Source organism: Ictidomys tridecemlineatus, chromosome 1 (genome assembly GCF_052094955.1).
Source record: "Ictidomys tridecemlineatus isolate mIctTri1 chromosome 1, mIctTri1.hap1, whole genome shotgun sequence".
In the NCBI taxonomy this organism is placed as follows: domain Eukaryota; kingdom Metazoa; phylum Chordata; class Mammalia; order Rodentia; family Sciuridae; genus Ictidomys; species Ictidomys tridecemlineatus.
Window position 1 is genome coordinate 188,301,174 of NC_135477.1, and position 21,112 is coordinate 188,322,285.

At 38.8% G+C, this 21,112-nt stretch overlaps 1 protein-coding gene and 1 long non-coding RNA gene across 2 annotated transcripts in view; one reads left to right on the top strand and one right to left on the bottom strand.

The window, feature by feature from the left end:
• LOC101976881 (uncharacterized) overlaps positions 1–20,899 on the top strand; it is a 58,577-nt gene extending 37,678 nt beyond the window's left edge. The window contains 4 exon segments of the mRNA XM_078053257.1: positions 16,105–16,231; positions 16,496–16,556; positions 17,124–17,225; positions 17,342–20,899. Of these exon segments, the coding sequence (XP_077909383.1) occupies positions 16,105–16,231; positions 16,496–16,556; positions 17,124–17,225; positions 17,342–18,836 (1,785 nt within the window). The 3' untranslated portion in view covers positions 18,837–20,899.
• Positions 127–16,110, bottom strand: LOC144378639 (uncharacterized). Its single transcript, XR_013440554.1, has 2 exons — positions 11,429–16,110; positions 127–6,020 (listed from the first exon to the last, which is right to left on the bottom strand). It is a non-coding gene; the product is annotated as an uncharacterized LOC144378639 (long non-coding RNA).
• Positions 20,900–21,112: the final 213 nt, after the last annotated feature.

Here is a 21,112-nt window from a genome sequence, read left to right on the forward strand (position 1 = left end):
ATTGACATACTCATGTCTGTTGTATTCTGCTTCCTTTCCTATCCTCTACTATCCCCCCTCCCCTCCCCTCTTCTCTCTCTACCCCCTCTACTGTAATTCATTCCTTCCCCTTGTATTATTTTTCCCTTTCTCCTCACTTCCTCTTGTATGTAATTTTGTATAACCCTGAGGGTCTCCTTCCATTTCCATGCAATTTCCCTTCTCTCTCCCTTTCCCTCCTACCTCTCATCCTTGTTTAATGTTGGTCTTCTTCTCGTGCTCTTCTCCCTAGTCTGTTCTTAGTTACTCTCCTTATATCAAAGAAGACATTTGGCATTTGTTTTTTAGGGCTTGGCTAGCTTCACTTAGCATAATCTGCTCTAATGCCATCCATTTCCCTCCAAATTCTATGATTTTGTCATTTTTTAATGCAGAGTAATACTCCATTGTGTATAAATGCAACATTTTTTTTTTATCCATTCGTCTACTGAAGGGCATCTAGGTTGGTTCCACAGTCTTGCTATTGTGAATTGTGCTGCTATGAACATCGATGTAGCAGTGTCCCTGTAGCATGCTCTTTTTAGGTCTTTAGGGAATAGACCGAGAAGGGGAATAGCTGGGTCAAATGGTGGTTCCATTCCCAGCTTTCCAAGAAATCTCCATACTGCTTTCCAAAGTGGCTGCACCAATTTGCAGTCCCACCAACAATGTACAAGTGTACCCTTTTCCCCACATCCTTGCCAGCACTTGTTGTTTGACTTCATAATGGCTGCCAATCTTACTGGAGTGAGATGGTATCTTAGGGTAGTTTTGATTTGCATTTCTCTGACTGCTAGAGATGGTGAGCATTTTTCCATGTACTTATTGATTGATTGTATGTCCTCCTCTGAGAAGTGTCTGTTCAGGTCCTTGGCCCATTTGTTGATAGGGTTATTTGTTATCTTATTGTCTAATTTTTTGAGTTCTTTGTATATTCTGGATATTAGGGCTGTATCTGAAGTGTGAGGAGTAAAAATTTGTTCCCATGATGTAGGCTCCCTATTTACCTCTCTTATTGTTTCTTTTGCTGAGAAAAAACTTTTTAGTTTGAGTAAGTCCCATTTGTTGATTCTAGATGTTAACTCTTGTGTCCTATTGAGGAATTTGGAGCCTGACCCCACAGTATGTAGGTCGTAGCCAACTTTTTCTTCTATCAGATGCCGTATCTCTGATTTGATATCAAGCTCCTTGATCCATTTTGAGTTAACTTTTGTGCATGGCGAGAGAAAGGGATTCAGTTTCATTTTGTTGCATATGGATTTCCAGTTTTCCCAGCACCATTTGTTGAAGATGCTATCCTTCCTCCATTGCATGCTTTTAGCCCCTTTATCAAATATAAGAAAGTTGTAGTTTTGTGGGTTGGTTTCTGTGTCCTCTATTCTGTACCATTGGTCCACCCGCCTGTTTTGGTACCAGTACCATGCTGTTTTTGTTACTATTGCTCTGTAGTATAGTTTGAAATCTGGAATCGCTATACCACCTGATTCATACTTCCTGCTTATTATTGTTTTTGCTATTCTGGGTCTTTTATTTTTCCATATGAATTTCATGATTGCTTTCTCTATTTCTACAAGAAATGCCGTTGGGATTTTGATTGGCATTGCATTAAACCTATAGAGAACTTTTTGTAATATCACCATTTTGATAATGTTAGTTCTGCCTATCCATGAACAGGGTATATTTTTCCATCTTCTAAGATCTTCTTCAATTTCTCTCTTTAGGGTTCTGTAGTTTTCCTTGTATAAGTCTTTCACCTCTTTTGTTAGGTTGATTCCCAAGTATTTTATTCTTTTTGAGGATATTGTGAACGGAGTGGTTGTCCTCATTTCCATTTCACAGGATTTGTCGCTGATATACAGGAATGCCTTTGATTTATGCGTGTTGATTTTATATCCTGCCACTTTGCTGAATTCATTTATTAGCTCTAATAGTTTCTTTGTAGACCCTTTTGGGTCTGCTAGGTATAGAATCATGTCATCTGCAAATAGTGATAATTTAAGTTCTTCTTTTCCTATTTTTATGCCTTTAATTTCTTTCGTCTGTCTAATTGCTCTGGCCAGTGTTTCGACAACTATGTTGAAGAGAAGTGGTGAGAGAGGGCATCCCTGTCTTGTTCCAGATATTAGAGGTAATGCCTTCAATTTTTCTCCATTCAGAATGATGCTAGCCTGAGGCTTAGCATAGATTGCTTGTACAATGTTGAGGTATGTTCCTGTTATCCCTAGTTTTTCGAGAGTTTTGAACATAAAGGGATGCTGTACTTTGTCGAATGCTTTTTCTGCATCTATCGAGATGATCATATGGTTCTTATTTTTAAGTCTATTGATGTGGTGAATAACATTTGTTGATTTCCGTACATTGAACCAGCCTTGCATACCAGGGATGAATCCTACTTGATCATGGTGCACATTTTTTTTGATATGTTTTTGTATCCGATTCACCAGAATTTTATTGAGGATTTTTGCAACTAGGTTCATTAGAGATATTGGTCTGTAGTTTTCTTTCTTTGAAGTGTCTTTGTCTGGTTTTGGAATCAGGGTGATGTTGGCCTCGTAGAATGGAATTTGGAAGTTCTCCCTCTTTTTCTTTTTCTTTCTTTTTTTTTTTTTAAAGAGAGAGTCGGGGGGGGGGGAAGAGACAGAGAGAGAGAGAAATTTTTTTTTAATATTTATTTTTTAGTTCTCGGTGGACACAACATCTTTGTTGGTATGTGGTGCTGAGGATCGAACCCGGGTCGCACGCATGCCAGGCGAACGCGCTACCGCTTGAGCCACATCCCCAGCACCCTCTTTTTCTATTTCCTGAAATAGCTTGAAAAGTATTGGTATTAGTTCCTCTTTAAAGGTTTTGTAAAACTCTGCTATATACCCATCCGGTCCTGGGCTTAGATGGTAATCTTTTGATGGTTTCTTCTATTTCCTCAATTGATGTTGGTCTGTTTAGGTTGTCTATATCCTCCTGACTCAATCTGGGCAGATTATATGACTTAAGAAATTTACCGATGCCTTCATTATCTTCTATTTTATTGGAGTATAAGGATTCAAAATAATTTCTGATTATCTTCTGTATTTCTGAAGTGTCTGTCATGATATTGCCTTTTTCATCCCGTATGCTAGTAATTTGAGTTCTCTCTCTTCTTCTCTTCGCTAGCATGGCTAAGGGTCTGTCAATTTTATCTATTTTTTCAAAGAACCAACTTTTAGTTTTGTCAATTTTTTCAATTGTTTCTTTTGTTTCAATTTCATTAATTTCAGCTCTGATTTTAATTATTTCTTGCCTTCTACTTCTTTTGCTGTTGTTTTGCTCTTCTTTTTCTAGGATTTTGAGATGAAGTATGAGATCATTTATTTGTTGTTTTTTTTCTTTTTTTAAGGAATGAACTCCAAGCAATGAATTTTCCTCTTAGAACTGCTTTCAATGTGTCCCATAGATTCTGATATGTTGTGTCTGTATTTTCATTTAACTCTAAGAATTTTTTAATTTCCTCCTTGATGTCTTCTAAAACCCATTGATCATTCAGTAACCTATTGTTCATTCTCCAAGTGATGCATGATTTTTCCTTCCTTCTTTTATTGTTGATTTTTAGTTTCATTCCATTATGATCAGATAAGATGCATGGTATTATCTCTAGTCCTTTATATTGTCTAAGAGTTGCCCTGTGACATAATATATGATCTATTTTTGAGTAGGATCCAGGTGCTGCTGAGAAAAAAGTGTAACTGCTTGATGTTGGGTGGTATATTCTATATATGTCAATTACGTCTAGGTTGTTAATTGTGTTATTGAGTTCTATAGTTTCCTTATTCAACTTTTGTTTGGAAGATCTGTCCAGTGGTGAGAGAGGTGTGTTGAAGTCTCCCATGATTATTGTATGGTGGTCTATTAGACTCTTGAACTTGAGAAGATTTTGCTTGATGAACATAGCAGCACCGTTGTTTGGGGCATATATATTTATGATTGTTATGTCTTGTTGGTGTATGGTTCCCTTGAGTAGTGTGTAGTGTCCCTCTTTATCCCTTTTGATTAACTTTGGCTTGAAATCTATTTTATTTGATATGCGTATGGACACTCCTGCCTCTTTCCGCAGTCCATATGAGTGATATGATTTTTCCCAACCTTTCATCTTAAGTCTATGTATATCTTTTCCTATCAAATGCGTCTCCTGTAGGCAGCATATTGTTGGGTCTTGTTTTGTGACCCATTCAACTAGCCTGTGTCTCTTAATTGGTGAGTTTAAGCCATTAACATTTAGGGTTATTATTGAGATATGGTTTGTTCTTCCAGCCATATTTGTTTATTAATGCTACTAAACCTGATTTGTTTTCCTCTTTGATTAATTTCCCCCCTTTACTGTCCTACCTCCCACTGTTGGTTTTCATTGTTGTTTTCCATTTCCTCTTCCTGTAATGTTTGCCAAGGATTTTTTGAAGAGATGGTTTTCTAGCTGCAAATTCTTTTAACTTTTGTTTATCGTGGAAGGTTTTAATTTCATCTTCCATCCTGAAGCTTAATTTCGCCGGATACACGATTCTTGGTTGGAACCCATTTTCTTTCAGTGTTTGAAATATGTTATTCCAGGATCTTCTAGCTTTCAGAGTCTGTGTTGAGAGATCAGCTGTTATCCTGATTGGTTTACCCCTAAATGTAATCTGCTTCCTTTCTTTTGTAGCTTTTAAAATTCTCTCCTTATTCTGTATGTTGGACATCTTCATTATAATGTGTCTAGGTGTGGATCTCTTATGGTTTTGCACATTCGATGTCCTGTAGGCTTCTAGGATTTGGGATTCTGTCTCTTCAAATCTGGGAAGTTTTCTCATATTATTTCATTGAATAGATTGTTTATTCCTTTGGTTTGGACCTCTATGCCTTCCTGTACCCCAATGACTCTTAAGTTTGGTCTCTTTATGTTATCCCATATTTCTTGGATGTTCTGCTCATGGTTTCTTAACAGTCTTGCTGAGCTGTCTATGTTCTTTTCAAGTTGAAATACTTTGTCTTCATTGTCTGATGTTCTATCTTCTAAGTGTTCTACTCTGCTGGTAGTATTCTCAATTGAGTTTTTAAGTTGGTTTATTGCTTCCTGCATTTCTAGGATTTCTATTTGTTTCTTTTTTATTACCTCTATTTCCCTGTGTAATTGATCTTTTGCTTCTTGGATTTGTTTATGTAATTCATTGTCAAAGTGATCTTTCATTGTCTGATATTGCTGTCTTATGTCTTCCTTGAGACTCCAGATCATCTGAAGCTTGTATATCCTGAATTCTTTATCTGACATTCCATCTGTTGCAGCTATTACCTCTTCTAGAGTTGAGTTCACCTTCATTGCTTGTGGTCCTTTCTTTCCTTGTCTTTTCATACTGCTCGCGTTTCTTTCTGCTTGGTGAAACTGTTGTGTTTTTTAAATTTTCCCTCTATTTATTTATATTGCTCTTGTATAGTTGAAAAATCTCCCTTGCAGGGCACGTAGTGGCTGTGATCTTCCTCCAATTGGGGTGATCTGTCTACCACCCTGGCGGGCCACTAGGTCTGCTCTGCCGGTCTGTCGCAGGTCTGCCTACCCTGCAGGCGCGTGGGGCAGCTCTGTCACTCTGCAGGTTGCTGGGCCTGACCTGCCCGTGGGTCGCTGGTCCGCCTACCTTGCAGGTGCGGAGGGAGGGGGCGGCTCCGCCCCTCAGCAGGCCACTGGGCCTCATCTGCTGGTGTTCACAGTCCTGCCTACCTTGCAGGCACTGGGGGAGGGGGCGGGCCTGCTTCTCAGCAGGCCGCTGGACCTGTCCTGCTGGTGGGTCGCAGGTCTCCCTACCCTGCAGGCGCCGTGGGGCAGCTCAGTCACTCCACAGGTTGCTGGGCCTGTCCTGCCCGTGGGTCGCAGGTCCGCCTATGTTGCAGGTGCCTGGAATCCACATTCTTCTCCAGCTCACAGCATTATCAACTTTCTGCTCCTCACACTACATTCAAGTGGGCACAGCCTCAAAGATGTGTCTTCTGTTGATGAGTTTGCCCTGTGGTGAGAGCAGAGCAGAGTCACCCGGAGCTCCACTGTGAAAGGACTCCTGTCTCTCTTCCTTTACCTTCCCCACCAGAGATGCTAGGATGTCTTTGTGTAGGAGTTTCTTTTGTACTCTTCTGGAGTCCTGTTTCTTTAGCCACTGTCCTGTCCTTTTCTGGGGCTACCTCTGGGTACCAAAAGCTGCAGGGTGCAGGGAATTTTAGGCCCTGGGTGCCCTCCTTCTAAAGGGCAGCCTGAGGTGTGGAGTACAGACTCTCAGGAGAGTAGCTGGGAGGGCCATTGGTTGAGGAATGTGCTGGAACAGGCCTCATCTAGACAGATTCCCTCCTAGGGATATTGTCTCCCCCAAGCCCTGTTCTCATTCCTTGGAGACAGGTGGACAATGAGCCTGTGGATGCTGGTGCTCAGGGGCCAGGTCAGCAGTGATTCCTGCCTTTGCATTCTGTCACAGTTGTGAAGGAGGAAAACTCTCCCAGAGCTTAAGGACCACCCACCCCAGTGCAGTGCTGTGCAAACCTGAAAAGCCTCATAGACTGGAGTCATGGTCCAGGACTCCTGGATCATGGAGTGTTTCAGTGAGCAGGACCAGGTGGGAGGATGCCCAGCTCATAGAGACCTTACCTACTCCTTGAGCCTGAGACATCTGTGTTCCCTCAGTCCCAGCCTTTTCTGTGTTCCTCACTTTGAAATGAATGCTTCCTTATTTGAGACTCAGGTTTTCCTTAAATGTGAAATGTATTTATTCAGAGGTAAGCAAGGTGAAAAGTCTTTTTTTTTTGAAAAGTCTTTTCTATGTCATCATTTCATTTGGACATATTTTGGGAATTTAGGAAAAAAAGTCCCTAATAGGCTATGGTGTCTTTTTCATGTCCTTTGTGGTATTGAGTGTCGTACCCAGGGCATTGCTTACACTGGTATTTTCTCAAATTATACCCTTCTTTGGCTTTCTATTTTCTTTCTGATTTTATTAGTAGATTAGTTATACATAATATTGGGGTTTGTTTTATTTATTTATCTCTTTGCCAACAGGGATTGAATGAACTCTTTACCACTGAGCCCCATTGCCAGCCCTTTGTGGTTTTTATTTTGAGGCTGTCTCAGTAAATTGTTTAGGACCTTTCTACTTTGCTGAGGGTCACCTCAAACTTTCATCCTCTGCTTCAGCCTCCTGGGTTCCTAGGATTGCAGCTGTGCACCACTGTGCCTGGCTAATGTTGTGGTTCAGTTTTTACATAACATGGAAGCATGGGATATAATGTTCTCCACTTCAGATGCCAGTAACTCCTCTTTCTCTCTCCTACTATCTTCCTATTTCCTTTCCTCTATGCTACTGGCCTTCCTCCTATTTATTTATAGTTTTTTTTTTCAAATTAATGCCTTATAGATAAACACAATGCAATTTTCTGTTATATATTCCTACGTGCACACAGCATAATTTGTTCAGTTTTATTCCACTCTTACTCTATTTTCCTGACCCTCTTCCCTTTCTCTCAGTCTCCTTGGTGTACTATATTGATCTCTCGTCTACTTTCGTGAGATCCCTCATTCCCCACTTCTTTCCTGATTCTGCTCTAGCTGCCACATATGGGAAAAAACATTCAACAGCTGGCTTTCTGGCTCTCATTTTTTGCACTAAGTATGTTGTCTTCCAGTTCCACCCATTTTCATCCCAGTGGCATGTTCATTCTTTAGCACTGAGTGAAATTCCATTGTGTTTGTGTACCATATGTTCTTTATCCTTTCATCTGTTGATGGGCACCTGGTATGGCTCAATACCGTGCATATTGTGGATTATGATGACTGTCACTGTAGCGTGTTGATGTTACACTGGGCACTCCGGCTGCTGTCTGCAGGATGGTACTGAGTCCCTGGGTTTGCAGTAAGGACAGGTAAGACCTCCGTGAAGCTTCCAGCCGTGTTTCACTGAGGTGCATCCTGCAGTTATGTGAGATTTGATGCTGTTGTAGCATCACAGTGGTCCTGCAGGTTTTCCTGGGTTTCTATGTGGAGCTGCTCCACTGCTGTTTTGGTGACCTCCTGCTCCCCACAACTGTTGTCATTCATCATCTACATGGTGTTCCTGGTGTGATTACTGCACCCTCGATTACTGTTGACTTGAAGTAAGTTTTGTGCTCATGACGCGCTAGTCAAAGTGCTCTTCTCTTTTTCAAAGTTGTTTTCTATTCTCGGTCCCTTGCAATGTCATATGATGTTTTCAATTTCTAAAAAGAAATCTTCACTTAGGATTTCATTGGTAAATAGAATCTGTAGATTCTTTTGGGGGTATCACCACATTAATAATGTTAAAACTTTAGTCCATGAGCATGGGATGGTTTTTCTTTTGTTTGGATCTTGAGCTTCTTCCAACAAGTGTTGCGATTTAGGAAATAAGTTTTATACTTTTCTGTTGTGTTAGTTATTATGTATGTATTGTATGTTCTTATGTTATTATTCTATATTTATTCTTGTGGTGCTATTATAAATGAAGTTTTGTGTTAATTGCGTTTCAGTATTTCATGTGTACAGAAGTTGACTTTTTAATTTTAAATTGATTTTTATTGAAATTTGTGTATTAATTTTTCACTGATGACCTTGGGAACAGATCTCCCTCTTGGGTGTTTACAGGTTTTCAGAATCATTTGTATTTCTACTGTAAACTTTGCAGTAAAGGATTTCATGAGAGCCTCCATTGTGAAATCACTTGGATTACCCCAACTTTGTGAAGTGATTTGGGATCCTGGAGCCACAGTTGTGACATGGGAGATGGGCTTCGTCACTTAAACCTGTGAAAGTTGAGTGGATGTGGGCTGTGAAGACATTTGTGGGAGGCCTCCCTCTGTGCCTTTGTGTGTGTCAGAGCCCCACCACTTCTCAGGTACTGATCTCCACCCTGTAGCTGGCTTTCTGGTAGGCGCTGCAGTGATGAAAGCCCATTTGATGTCCCTTTCCACTTGCAGTAGAGGTTTTAGGGAGCAGGAATCTAGCAAAACCAGTCATTGGGCACTATGTCTGGTGTTCGCTGTGATGGGGAGAGAGGTGGTGCAGGGTGCAGAATGTGCTGTCTCCTCCCATCTTGGTGCCTGTGGCTGCTGTGTCTTCTGGCGAATGTGTCTGGATCTGAGCCTGAGCCTGAGCCTGTGCCTGCCTCTGTGTGCTTGGCGAAGTCCTTGATTTTGCTCAGTGTCTGGGGCTGTGTGAGTTGGCCCTGAAGTCTGGAATACCTTTGTGTTCTTCCTGGCTTCCCTGGGAGCACCTCTGCTGTGTTGTCAGAAGTGATGAGAGCAGCCTTCCTCGACTTTTTCTTTTTGTCACAGTGAGAGCCTTTCATCCTGCAGTGGAGCCTCACATTTTCTAGATCCTTGTGTCTTTCTTCAGGGTGTTGTATTCTTTGCCATGTATGTGTGTGTTTATGTCCTCAAGATGGGTTGAGCATTGTCAGTGGCTTATTCTTCATTCATTCCAGGTATTAACACCTCTCCAGAGGCTCGATGCATAGGTATTTTCTACAATTCCTTGGGGTGCCATTTTACTCTTCAGATGGTGTCCATGGAGGACACCATTTTTCCTTTCTATGCTGATGCACTTTTAAGTTACACATATGGACGAGGAGCAGTGAGCTAGTTGCGCACCTGTTCCAGTGTGCCATGATCAGATCAGGGTGTCAGCTCTTCCATCTGTTAACATCTGCCATTTCTTGGTGTCTGTGGACTGCTCCCCAGCTGAATTATGAAAACCACAGTGGCATACTGTACACTGTGGCCACCCTACTGTGACAGAGAGTGGAAGTGCTGGCTCCTCTGAGTGTATCCTGTCACCTGAGACCCAGCCTCCTCCCCCAGCCCTGCTGTCCCCTCTCCTCTCTTCCTCACATCTGGTAAGTACTCAGTGCTTTCTGTGACATCAGCTGGCAGCTTCCCTGTGTGAGTGAGGACACGCAGTGTGTCCCTCTGTGCTGCCTTCTTCCACTTAGCATGGCATCCGTAGTTCCAGCTTCATTGCTGCAATGACAGGACTGAAGGTATTTTTGGTGAAATTAAGTTTACCTATTCTTTCATGAATCTCATAGATGATATAATATCCCAGAAACATTTCCAAACTCAGTGTTGTGAGACGTGTGCTCTGTGTTTTCTTGTAGGAATCGTGAGGCTCACATCTTACTTCATGACTTTGTTCCATGTAGATTTCAAGTATGCATGTGCTGTGAGGTGGGGTCTGATTTCTGGTGTTGATGTGAACATACAGTTTTTCCAGCCGTTCATTCCCCAGGGTTCTTTATCCTTGGAAAGATTTGGCTCCTTCTGTATGGGTCAGCACTTCCTGGGTCCCCCATTCTCCTCCATTGCCACATGTGTCTGCATTTAAACCTGTGCTACTATGTCTTTGTTTGTTTGTTTGTTTTAAATTTCTTTTTATTATGATTTGTTGTATATGACACGGAATGTATTACAATTCATATTACACATATAGAGCACAATTTTTCATGTCTCTGGTTGTATACAAAGTATATTCACACTATTCATGTCTTCATACATGTACTCTGCATAATCATGTCCATCACATACCACCATCATTTCTAACCCCCTGCCCCCTTCCTTCTCCTCCTTCCCCTTTTCCCTATCTAGTGTTTGTCTGTTTCTCCCATGCTTCCCTCCCTACCCAACTATTAAACAACTTGATGCTGGTTGTTTTTATCTGTCTGTCTGTCTATCTATCTATCCATCCATCCATCTATCTATCTTTCTTTTATTTATTTTGGGGGAACCAGGGATTGAACTCAGGGACAGTTGAGCATTTAGCCACATCCTTAGCCCCATTTTGAATTTTATTAGAGACAGGGTCTCACTGAGTTGCTTAGGGCCTGGCTAAATTGCTGAGGCTGGCTGTGAACTTTCCATCCTCCTGCCTTTGCCTCCCATGCCACTGGGATTACAGGTGTATTCGATGCTGGTTGTTTTAATGACTCATAATAATAGCCATTATTTATCAGGTGGTTAGTATGTGCCTAATCCTGTTAAGATACTTCATGACCTAGATTTCTTCTTAAAGTCGTGTTTGTTGACTTTAAATATATGGTACAAGTTACCCTATTTAGTTTTATATTTATATGAATTTTGATAACACAAATATAAAAAATGACTATAGATAGATGGATAGATAGATACATAGATAGATAGTATTACAGTCAAGATACAGAAGTTACCTGTTCTCCTTTACTTTAGATAAATTAATTTTAATATATTTTCATTTAACCCAATGGATTACCAACATAATTTGCAAGGAAAATAATTGTTAGTAAGATATTTCATGTTCATTTCTTTGTCCTAGTAATTCTGTGGAATCAAATGTCTATCTAACACATAGCACACCTCAATTTAGAGTAGACACATTTCAGATACTCACTGGCCTCATATGGCTCCTTTCTTCATCTTTCTCCTTTTAGCAGTTCATGATGTAGGCTGCATGATAAGTCCCCTTGTGATATGGTTTCTTGTTGAGTTCCATCAGAGAGGGACACCAAGAGATGAATTTAGAATATACAAGAGTAGAGCATGGTGCTTTATTCTCCCTATAAGACTCTTTTAGACTGTGAGTTGGTTTCTACATGCTTTTGGTGTAGCTTCAGTTAGGTCACCTTCTCCTACAAGTTTTTCATAATGGTTCTCTCTTCTTTCACCTCCTACCTCTCCAAGTTTACAGAAGGAAAGATGCTTCACAAAATTTGTTAGTTTCCCTCAATCTTGCCCTTATCTTTTATAAATACCTTATTAAACAATTTTTACTCTGATTGATCTTTTTCATCCTTAAATCTTGACTACTGGATTTTAAATTATAAGAGTAAATTATACCTCATCTCATATCACAGGCACTGTATATATAATGCCAGATTAATTATATATTAAAATATAACATATAAAATACTAAATCTTTTAAAGAACATATTTGTATAACTTTGTGAAGAGAAATGGAAAACAAAAAATATGAGATAAACAAAAACTTGAAAAATTAAATGATATCGTACTTAAAATTTTTATGTGTAAACATTTATCAAAAAGAGTTGAAAGAGACATGAATTGTATTACAGGTCATTTTTGTTTATTTTTGATATTTAACTTGACTTGGTTCCTTCTTTGGTTGGCTTTTTCTTTATTGTAGTTCTTCCCTTTGCAGATTTTCATCATTGTTTTTAATTTCCTCCTCATGGAATATTTTGCCTACAATGTTCTGTAGTGCAGGCTTTCTTGCTGTAAATTCTTTTAGCTTTATTTTTTTTTTAATCATGGAAGGTTTATTTTTGCTGGATATAAGATTCTTGGTTGGTATCCATTATCTTTTAGAACTTGGTATATGTTATTCCAGGATCTCCTAACTTTAAGAGTCTGAGTTGAAAAATCTGAGATCCAAATTGATCTTCCTTTATAGGTAATGTGATTTTTCTCTCTTGCAGCCTTTAAAATTCTAACCTTTTTCTATATGCTATGCATTTTCATTATAATGTGTCTTGTTGTAGATCTGTTGTAATTTTATACATTTGGTGTCCTATAGGCCTCTTTTATTCGATTTTCCAGTTTATTCTTCATGCGTGGAAAATTTTCTGCTATTATTTCATTTAAGAGATTGTGCATTCCTTTGGTTTGAATCTCTGAACCTTCCTCTATCCCAGTAAATCTTAAATTTGGTCTTTTGATGGTATCCCATAATTCTTGGATATTCTGTTCATGGTTTCTTACTATTTCTTACTATCTTCACTGTTAGGCCAACTGTATTTTCAAGATTGTATATTTTTTCTTCATTGTCTGAGGTCCTCATTTCCAAGTGATCTAGTCTGTTGATGATGCTATCAAGTTTTTAATTGGCTTATTGTTTTTTTCATTTTGAGGATTTATATTTTTTTCAGTATCTTTGTCTCTTTCTTGAAGTAATCTCTTGCAACTTATATTTGCTCTCTCATCTCTTTGTTGGAGTGATTGATTTTTGCCTGTATCTGCTCACTTAGGTTTTTCTTTAATTCCCAGGTCATTTTAGTTATGTATATTCCAAACTCCTTCTCTGATACATCATCTATGGTGCTATCTATGGATCCTATTGTTGTGGTATCTTGGTTTGTTTGGGGCACTTTCCTCCCTTGGTTTTTTTATGATGTCTATGTGTCTTCCTCTCTTGATGTGTAGATCTGAGGTATGACAACTTCTTCCCTATTGTCTTATAGTGTTCCTATAAGTTACCAATACCTCACCTTTAAGGGGGAGATCAATATTATAACACTTAATGTACCTAATGTGCAGCCATAGATCAATTAGCTTCTATTTTTATATTTACAGTCTTGTCACTATAATCAGAAATGATGGGTTTGGTTATCTTCTACCATATAGTCAATAGGTTTCTGTAATGGTTCACAGTTTCTAATGGTAGAAGAGAGGGTGGGGCTTGGCTGAGATGTTTATGAGGTAGGATGTGAGAGTATGCAGGTATTAGATTATATGAGTAATGAGAGGGTAATCATTAGTAGGAGAAACAAGAGATAGGGAACCCCATACAAGACTCCCTGTCACCTCAGCAACAGGATAACTGTTATCACCCCTAGTAGAGATACCTTTGGTGCAGCCAGGACTACAGGGACCTTGGTGATGTCTTACCAGGACTTTATTATTGTCCCTTGATAGAAGCGGCGATATCTCAGTTTTGTGGTGGTGGCAGCCTCAAGCCTATATGTACCCTGATGTTGGGCTTTGGAGCCATGCTTTGGTGAATAAGGAACCACAGCACGAGGTGCCTTACCATGTATCTCTGGGCCTGGGACAGGCCTCTCCTCCGGATCTCTGGGCTTCAGTGTGGAGGTTGGGCCTTTCCTCCAGATCTCTGGTCGTGCTGTAACCTGCTCTGTCTTTGTTACTGTAGTTTGAGCAGATTTTGAAATTACGAAGTGTTATGCTTCTTCTTTTTTCTTCTTCTTTCATTGTTGAGTGTCTTGCAATTCCATGTGAACATTAGAAGAATACCTCTTCTTTTTGTATAAAAATGTCTTTGGTATTTGGAAAGTGATTGAACTGACTTCATGGATAATGTTTGGGGAGATTTACAATTCTGTATGCTGGCAAATACCATTTATCGTTAAAATGCATCACTTCCTTCAGAAGTATTTTTTAGTTTTTGTTGTGTAAGACTTTGCAGATAGTTTGTAACCGTTTTTATGTGGCTTTCACCTTCTGTCCCCCTCCTGGCTATTTTCCATTTTAGTTGTGCTTTTATGCATCTCACAATGTGCTGTGGCGCTCTGATGTCCCATGGATTACAGGCTTCTCCTCCACTCATTCTCATTGTTAAATCCACATAATTTTAATAGTTTGAATTTCCCATTCTTCTTCCTTAAAACTATTCTTATGTAAAAATGTTTTCCCTTTTTTCTAGCAAAAAAGTTGTTTTAATTTTATTTTCACAGCAGAATCTAATATCAATTAGAATCTAATGTCAATTCTGCCCATGGAATTGAGGAAAACAATGCATTTTTTCAATTAGATACCAGTTTGTCTTGACTCATCATTTTTTTTTTTTTTTTTTGGTGCCTGATATTGACCTCAGGGGCACTCGATTACTGAGCCATATCTCCAGCCCTTTATTGTATTTTATTTAGAGACAGGGCCTCACTGAGTTGCTTAGCACCTTGCTTTTTTGAAGGCGGCTTTGAATTTATGATCTTCCTGCCTCAGCCTCCCGAGACTCTGGGATTACAGGCATGTGCCTCAGAGCCCAGCCTTGACTCATACTTTAACTTGCATGTGAATGTTTCCACTTCTCCACAATACCTTCTATTTCTTTAGTCAATTTCATATGAATTTGAAATTTTCTTTTCTCTTGGTCTGTTTCTTGGTTCATCTTTCTGCTAATCTTATGCTGTGTTTAATAGTATAATTTAAAAGTTTCTTATTTATAGTCAGGTGTCACTTAACATTCTGGGTGTTCTTCTTTAGGCTGCCTGATGATTGCACAAACACCACAGTGTATTTACAGAATCCTAAAAGGAACAGCCTATTACATGCCTAGACTCTGTTGTTTCAGGGCTTCCTAGGCTACAGCCATGCACAACAAAATACCAAAGGTGATCATGCAGTAGGTGTTTTTGTATAGTCATTCCTACAAACACATTGCTTTTTTTCTTTACTACTGATAACCATGTGTATGTAGTCCATTATTAACCAAAATGTCTTTGACCAAAACATTGTTATGTGGCACATGACTGTATATTATATAAACCAAAGGTCTGCTGTCTAGAACATATTGATAGGTATTACTTTTTAAAAAAATTCTTATTGTTCTTGGTCAAGTATTTTCTCTTGATGAAGCACCTGCAAATTCTACTTGATTTTCTTGGTGTTATCTCACAGGATAAGCTTAATCCCCAGTTTCTATGTTTTGACCACTTCAATTAAATGTTGTCTACTAGGGAAGCTCTGAGATTCTTTGTTCAAAGGGTTTTTTTTTCTTTTTGAGGGGTTGGGGGACTTTAATCCTTGAAGTTCTAATTTAAGAGTGGAACAAAATAACAGGATATCTGAAGGTAAGCAAACGTTCAGTAAGTCCTATGTTGCTTATGTACCCTCTAAAGCACTCTGACTCAGTGTAAATGCTTAGTTTGGTATGATCCTTCCCAAATTCTTAGCTCCCCCTACCCACTAAAGTACCACTTTGTCAGTAGGCATTTTTCAGAATAGGTACTGTCAGGAAGACTAATATTAGTTCTCTTCTGCACATGAGTTAGTAGGGCTTTATTATTCCATGTATTAGACATGCACCCTAGAAAGACCTTAGGGGTGACCCAGGAGCATGCCTTATTCCTTGGACTCCACAAGGAGAAGGGTGTTTTTGCTCTGCTGCTACATTTCTAGATAGAAAAGTAGCTATTACATTGGAATGCTTGTTTGGGAAGTGAGTGCAGATATAGAGTACAAGTCTCAAAAATCATATCATGAAATAAATATATGGAGACCACAGAAATGTGAGAACATCTCACATGTTGAGAATAGAGCCCTCATGTTGTCAGTCTCTCCTGGTATGCACTACATGTTTGTGGCATATTTTAGACCTCAGTGGCCTTTGAGGATGTGGCTGTGAACTTCACCCAGGAGGAGTGGGCTCTGCTTGATCTTTCCCAGAAGAATCTCCACAGAGATGTGATGCAGGAAGTACTTAGAAACCTGGCTTCTATAGGTAAGGATGATGTTTCATTACATAATGAAAGACAGAGCACCTGGGAGGTGTACTTTGCTCATGCATGTGGAATGTGGAAAAGGGAGTAACTGGGGAATAAATTGGGCCCAATGTCATTGTACTAAGCAGCATGAATATCATAATTCTGTCTTTTCTTTTTTCCGTCTTTTTTATTAGTGCATGATAGTTGTCCAAATTGTAAATCTCAAAATGCATTCTGAAATTACGATAATCCATAATGACTGTTCTGGGTCTACATTTTAGGAGTCAGATGGGAGGACCAAAATGTTGAAGATCAGAACACAAATCCTGGGAGAGATGTAAGGTAATTTGTACTCATAAGAGGAATCAGAGCCCTGAGGGAATTCTTTTCCTATAGTTTTACAAACAAACAAGGAAAATAAGCATGATATGAATAATGTTTATTCTTTTTTTTTTCCAAAATTAACCTTAATGTAAAATACATGTTTAGTGTTTTCAAAATAATTGACTTGTTGACGGTGCTAACAACCTGTATTTAATAGCACTGCTTTATTAGCAGCTGTGGAGGAGCAGTTTTGCAAAGTAATTGTTACATTGACTTTCAAACAGAATACAGTGTAGACATGACAGAAAACCAGTACTTTCCCTGACATAGGTAATAGTGTAAGTCCAATGCCTGTTAATAAATGTAAGAGTATTAATGAGCCAGCCATAAACTGTGCTTGTAATTTTTTATACAGAAATCATATGGTAGGCTCTGGAACAAATTTGAAAGGTGCTCAGTTTGGAAAAAACGCTCAGTGAATTCCATATCATAGGGTTTTTTTTTTTTTTTGGTACTCATGATTGAACCTCTCGGGCACTTGACAACTGAGCCACATCCCCATCCCTATTTTTGTGTTTTATTTAGAGACAGGGTCTCACTGAGCTGCTTAGCACCTCGTTTTTTGCTGAAGCTGGATTTGAACTCGAGATCCTTCTGCCTCAGTATCCTCAGTCACTTGGATTACAGGTGTGAACCATCGTGCCTGGCTCCAAATCTTAGTCTTAAAGGATATTTCTGGTAGAAAGTTTATGTGAAAGCAATATGTGTGGACAGATCTTCATATATTATGTTTTCCTTAATAGGCATATCATATCTCACTGTGCAAACAAATCATATAAGAATGAGGAGTGTGGAGGGAAGCCATATGAAGTTAAACAGAACAGGAATTCCTTCATTTCTTTCACCAGTGTTCAAAGACAAGTGTCAGTACATGATGTCAATGGACCTTATGGATATTTGACGTGTAGAAAAGAGTTTAATTGTTTCAGGAGTTTTGAAAAATGTGGACAATCTCATACTTGGGAGAAGATATATGGAAGTAAGCAACCTGGGGAAGACTTAACTTGTTCCAGTTCCCTTCGAAAGTATAATAGAACACATACTGGAGAGAATCCTTACCAATGTGAAAAATGTGGGAAAGCCTTTGCTAGATCCAGTTACCTTTGTTCACATAAAAAAACTCATACTCTAAAGAAGCCCTATGAATGTAAACAGTGTGGAAAAACCTTCCCCTGGCCCTCTTCCCTTCAAGTACATGAACGAACTCATACTGGAGAGAAGCCTTTTAAATGTAAACAATGTGGGAAAGCCTTTGCTAGATCCAGTCACCTTCGTGCACATGAAGAAACTCATACTGCAGAGAAGCCCTATGAATGTAAACAGTGTGGGAAAGCCTTTGCTACATCCAGTCGCCTTCACGCACATGAAAAAACTCATACGGTAAAGAAGCCCTATGAATGCAAAGAATGTGGAAAAGCCTTTGCTTGGCCGTCTTCCCTTCAAATACATAAACGAACTCATACTGGAGAGAAGCCTTTTAAATGTAAACAATGTGGGAAAGCGTTTGCTACATCCCGTCACCTTCCCTCACATGAAGAAACTCATACTGCAGAGAAGCCCTATGAATGTAAACAGTGTGGGAAAGCCTTTGCTGCATCCAGTCATCTTCATGCACATGAAAAAACTCATACTATAAAGAAACGCTATGAATGCAAACAATGTGGAAAAGCCTTCCGCTGGCCCTATTCCCTTCAAATACATAAACGAACTCATACTGGAGAGAAGCCCTATAAATGTAAACAATGTGGGAAAGCCTTTGGTAGATCTAGTTACCTTCGCTCACATGAAGAAACTCATACTGTAGAGAAGCCCTATGAATGTAAACAATGTGGGAAAGCCTTTGCTACATCCAGTCACCTTCACTCACATGAAAAATATCATAGTATAAAGAAGCCCTATGAATGCAAACAATGTGGGAAAGCCTTCCCCTGGCCCTCTTCCCTTCAAATACATGAACGAACTCATTCTGGAGAGAAGCCCTATGAATGTAAACAATGTGGGAAAGCCTTTAGTTGTTCCACTTATCTTCATGTGCATGAACAGACTCACATTGGAATGAAGCCCTATAAACGTAAATAATGTTTAAAAGCCTTCACTTCTTCTTCCCTTCAAATACATAAACAAACTCATATTGGAGAGAAGCCCTATGAATGTAAACAATGTGGAAAAGCCTTCCCCTGGCCCTTTTCCCTTCAAACATGTGAACAAACTCCTATAAATGTATACAAATATAAATAAATGTAAACAAAGCCTTTATTTTACCCCTAACTTCATGTGCATGAATAGATTTACATTGGAAAGAAGCCCTATGAATTAAACAATGTGGGAACACCTTCACCTGGTCCTCTCACCTTCAAATGCGTAAACACTCATACTGGAGAGAAGCCCTATCAGTGTAAACAATGTGGGAAAGACTTTGCATCATCCAGTTACCTTCACTCACATGAAATAACTCAATACTGTAAGGCAGCCCTATGAATGTAAACAATGTGGGAAAGACTTTGGGTTAAGCTGTCAGCTTCACAAACATAAAAGAACTCATATAGGAAAGAAGCCCTATGAATGTAAACAACCTTGAAGAGGTTTGGCTACATTCAGTCAGCTTCACTCACATGAATGAACTCATATAGGAAATGAGACCTATGATTGTAAACTAAGTGAGAAAGCCTTCACTAGGTCCTCTTACCTTCAAGTACGTAATTAAACTCATACTGGAGAGAAGCCCTATGAATTTAAGCAGTGTGGCAAAGCCTTCATGCAGTCCATTCCACTTCACCCACGTGAACGAATTCATATAGGAAAGAACGCTATGAATGTAAACAACATGGGGAAGGTTTTGCTTAATTTGATGGCTTTCAGTCCCATGAAAAAACTGATACTGGAGAGAAGCCTCATGTCTGTAAACATTGTGGTCAAACTTAGTTTTACCATTCATCTTCACGTACATGAACAGACTTACCCTGGAGAGAAGCTCTATGAAGATAAATAATGTATTAAAATTTTCATATTTTCTCCCTTTTCCTAAAATATAAGTGAACAATCTCATAGAGGAGAAAGGCCCTATGACATAAGTGTTGTGGTATTAATTTTAATAGTTTGGCTTCTTCAAATACATAAGAAAACTCAATGGGAAAAAACATTATGAATGTATACAAGGAAAGCCTTTACTTCTTCCTGTGGGTTTTACATACATATATTTATTCTAAAGAAGAGTCATTTGAGTGTAAACAGTAGGGCAAAACATTTACAAGTTGTGATTATCTTCATGTAAATGAAATAAATCATACTGGAGAGAGGCCTCTTGAATATAAACAGTGTGGTACACCCTTTGCTTATTCCAATTCAGTGTGAAAACACCAGAGAACTCATACTGCAGAGAGCCTGTATGAATGTAAACAGTCTGGAAAAGTTTAGTACTTCCACTCACCTTCAAGAACAGATGCACTTATACTGCTGAGCAAGTATAATGTAAGCAATGCCGGAAAGGTTTCACTTATTCTTATCAGCTTTAAATCATAAATTCATACTGGATAGAAGTATTACGGCTGTCAAAATGTGTGAAAGCCTTTAATTGATCTTTCTACCTTCAAATACAAGAACAAACACACTGGTGAGTGTTATGGTTTGAGTCTAATCAATATAGATTATAGATTGTAGATATAAGATATTGATAAGCAGAATAAATAAGATAAAATTTAAAAAAATAAGTACTATGGGATAAATAATGTTAAATTGCCCTGTAATAAGTTAGAAGTAAGCATAAAACATAAGTTCATTAGGAGTAAGCCTAAGTAATAGTAGTAAATTGTATAACTGTAAGATTTAGGATTTAAGCTACAGGACATAAAATATAGAACAGTGTGAGGTGATAAATCAGTAGGCCAGTAGAGTTATAGATAAATATAGGCTAATTGATTAACAGATATAGATAAGGTTAAATCAATATAGCCATAGACAAATATAGATTGATATAGCCATAATGACTCAATTTTTTTAACTCCTCTATGAACTCTCATATAAGTTATTTTTAAGATGCTAAAAAAAAAATTGTTTTTCTGTACTTGAGCACAGGATGTAAATCCATAAATGTTCTCGAACCCAGGATGTAGTTGTCTGTTTTTGCTCCCTGCTTTCTCATCACTTGTATCCTGCTTGCTTACAACTTGCAGATTCTGTAGGTTGTGGTTTTCTTCCTTAAATACTCTGGCCACAGACAATTTGAAGCTGTTCTCCCATAGGGTTGCTTGGACTCTGTGAGGGGTCTCTGGTCAGATAATAAAGACTCTGAAATTTTCTTTAAATTTGGACTTAGAGAGTTTTCTGAGTGATCATCCCTTAACAGTGAGAAGCCCTTTGAATATAAACAAGGGAGTGAAAACTTCATATGCTGCAGTTACATTCAAAATCAAGAAGTAACTCATATTAGAATAACACTATACTAATATAAAGAATCAGAAAAGTGGTGCAGTTCCCTAATAAGCCTTAAAGAAATGGTAATGTAGAAATGCACTTTG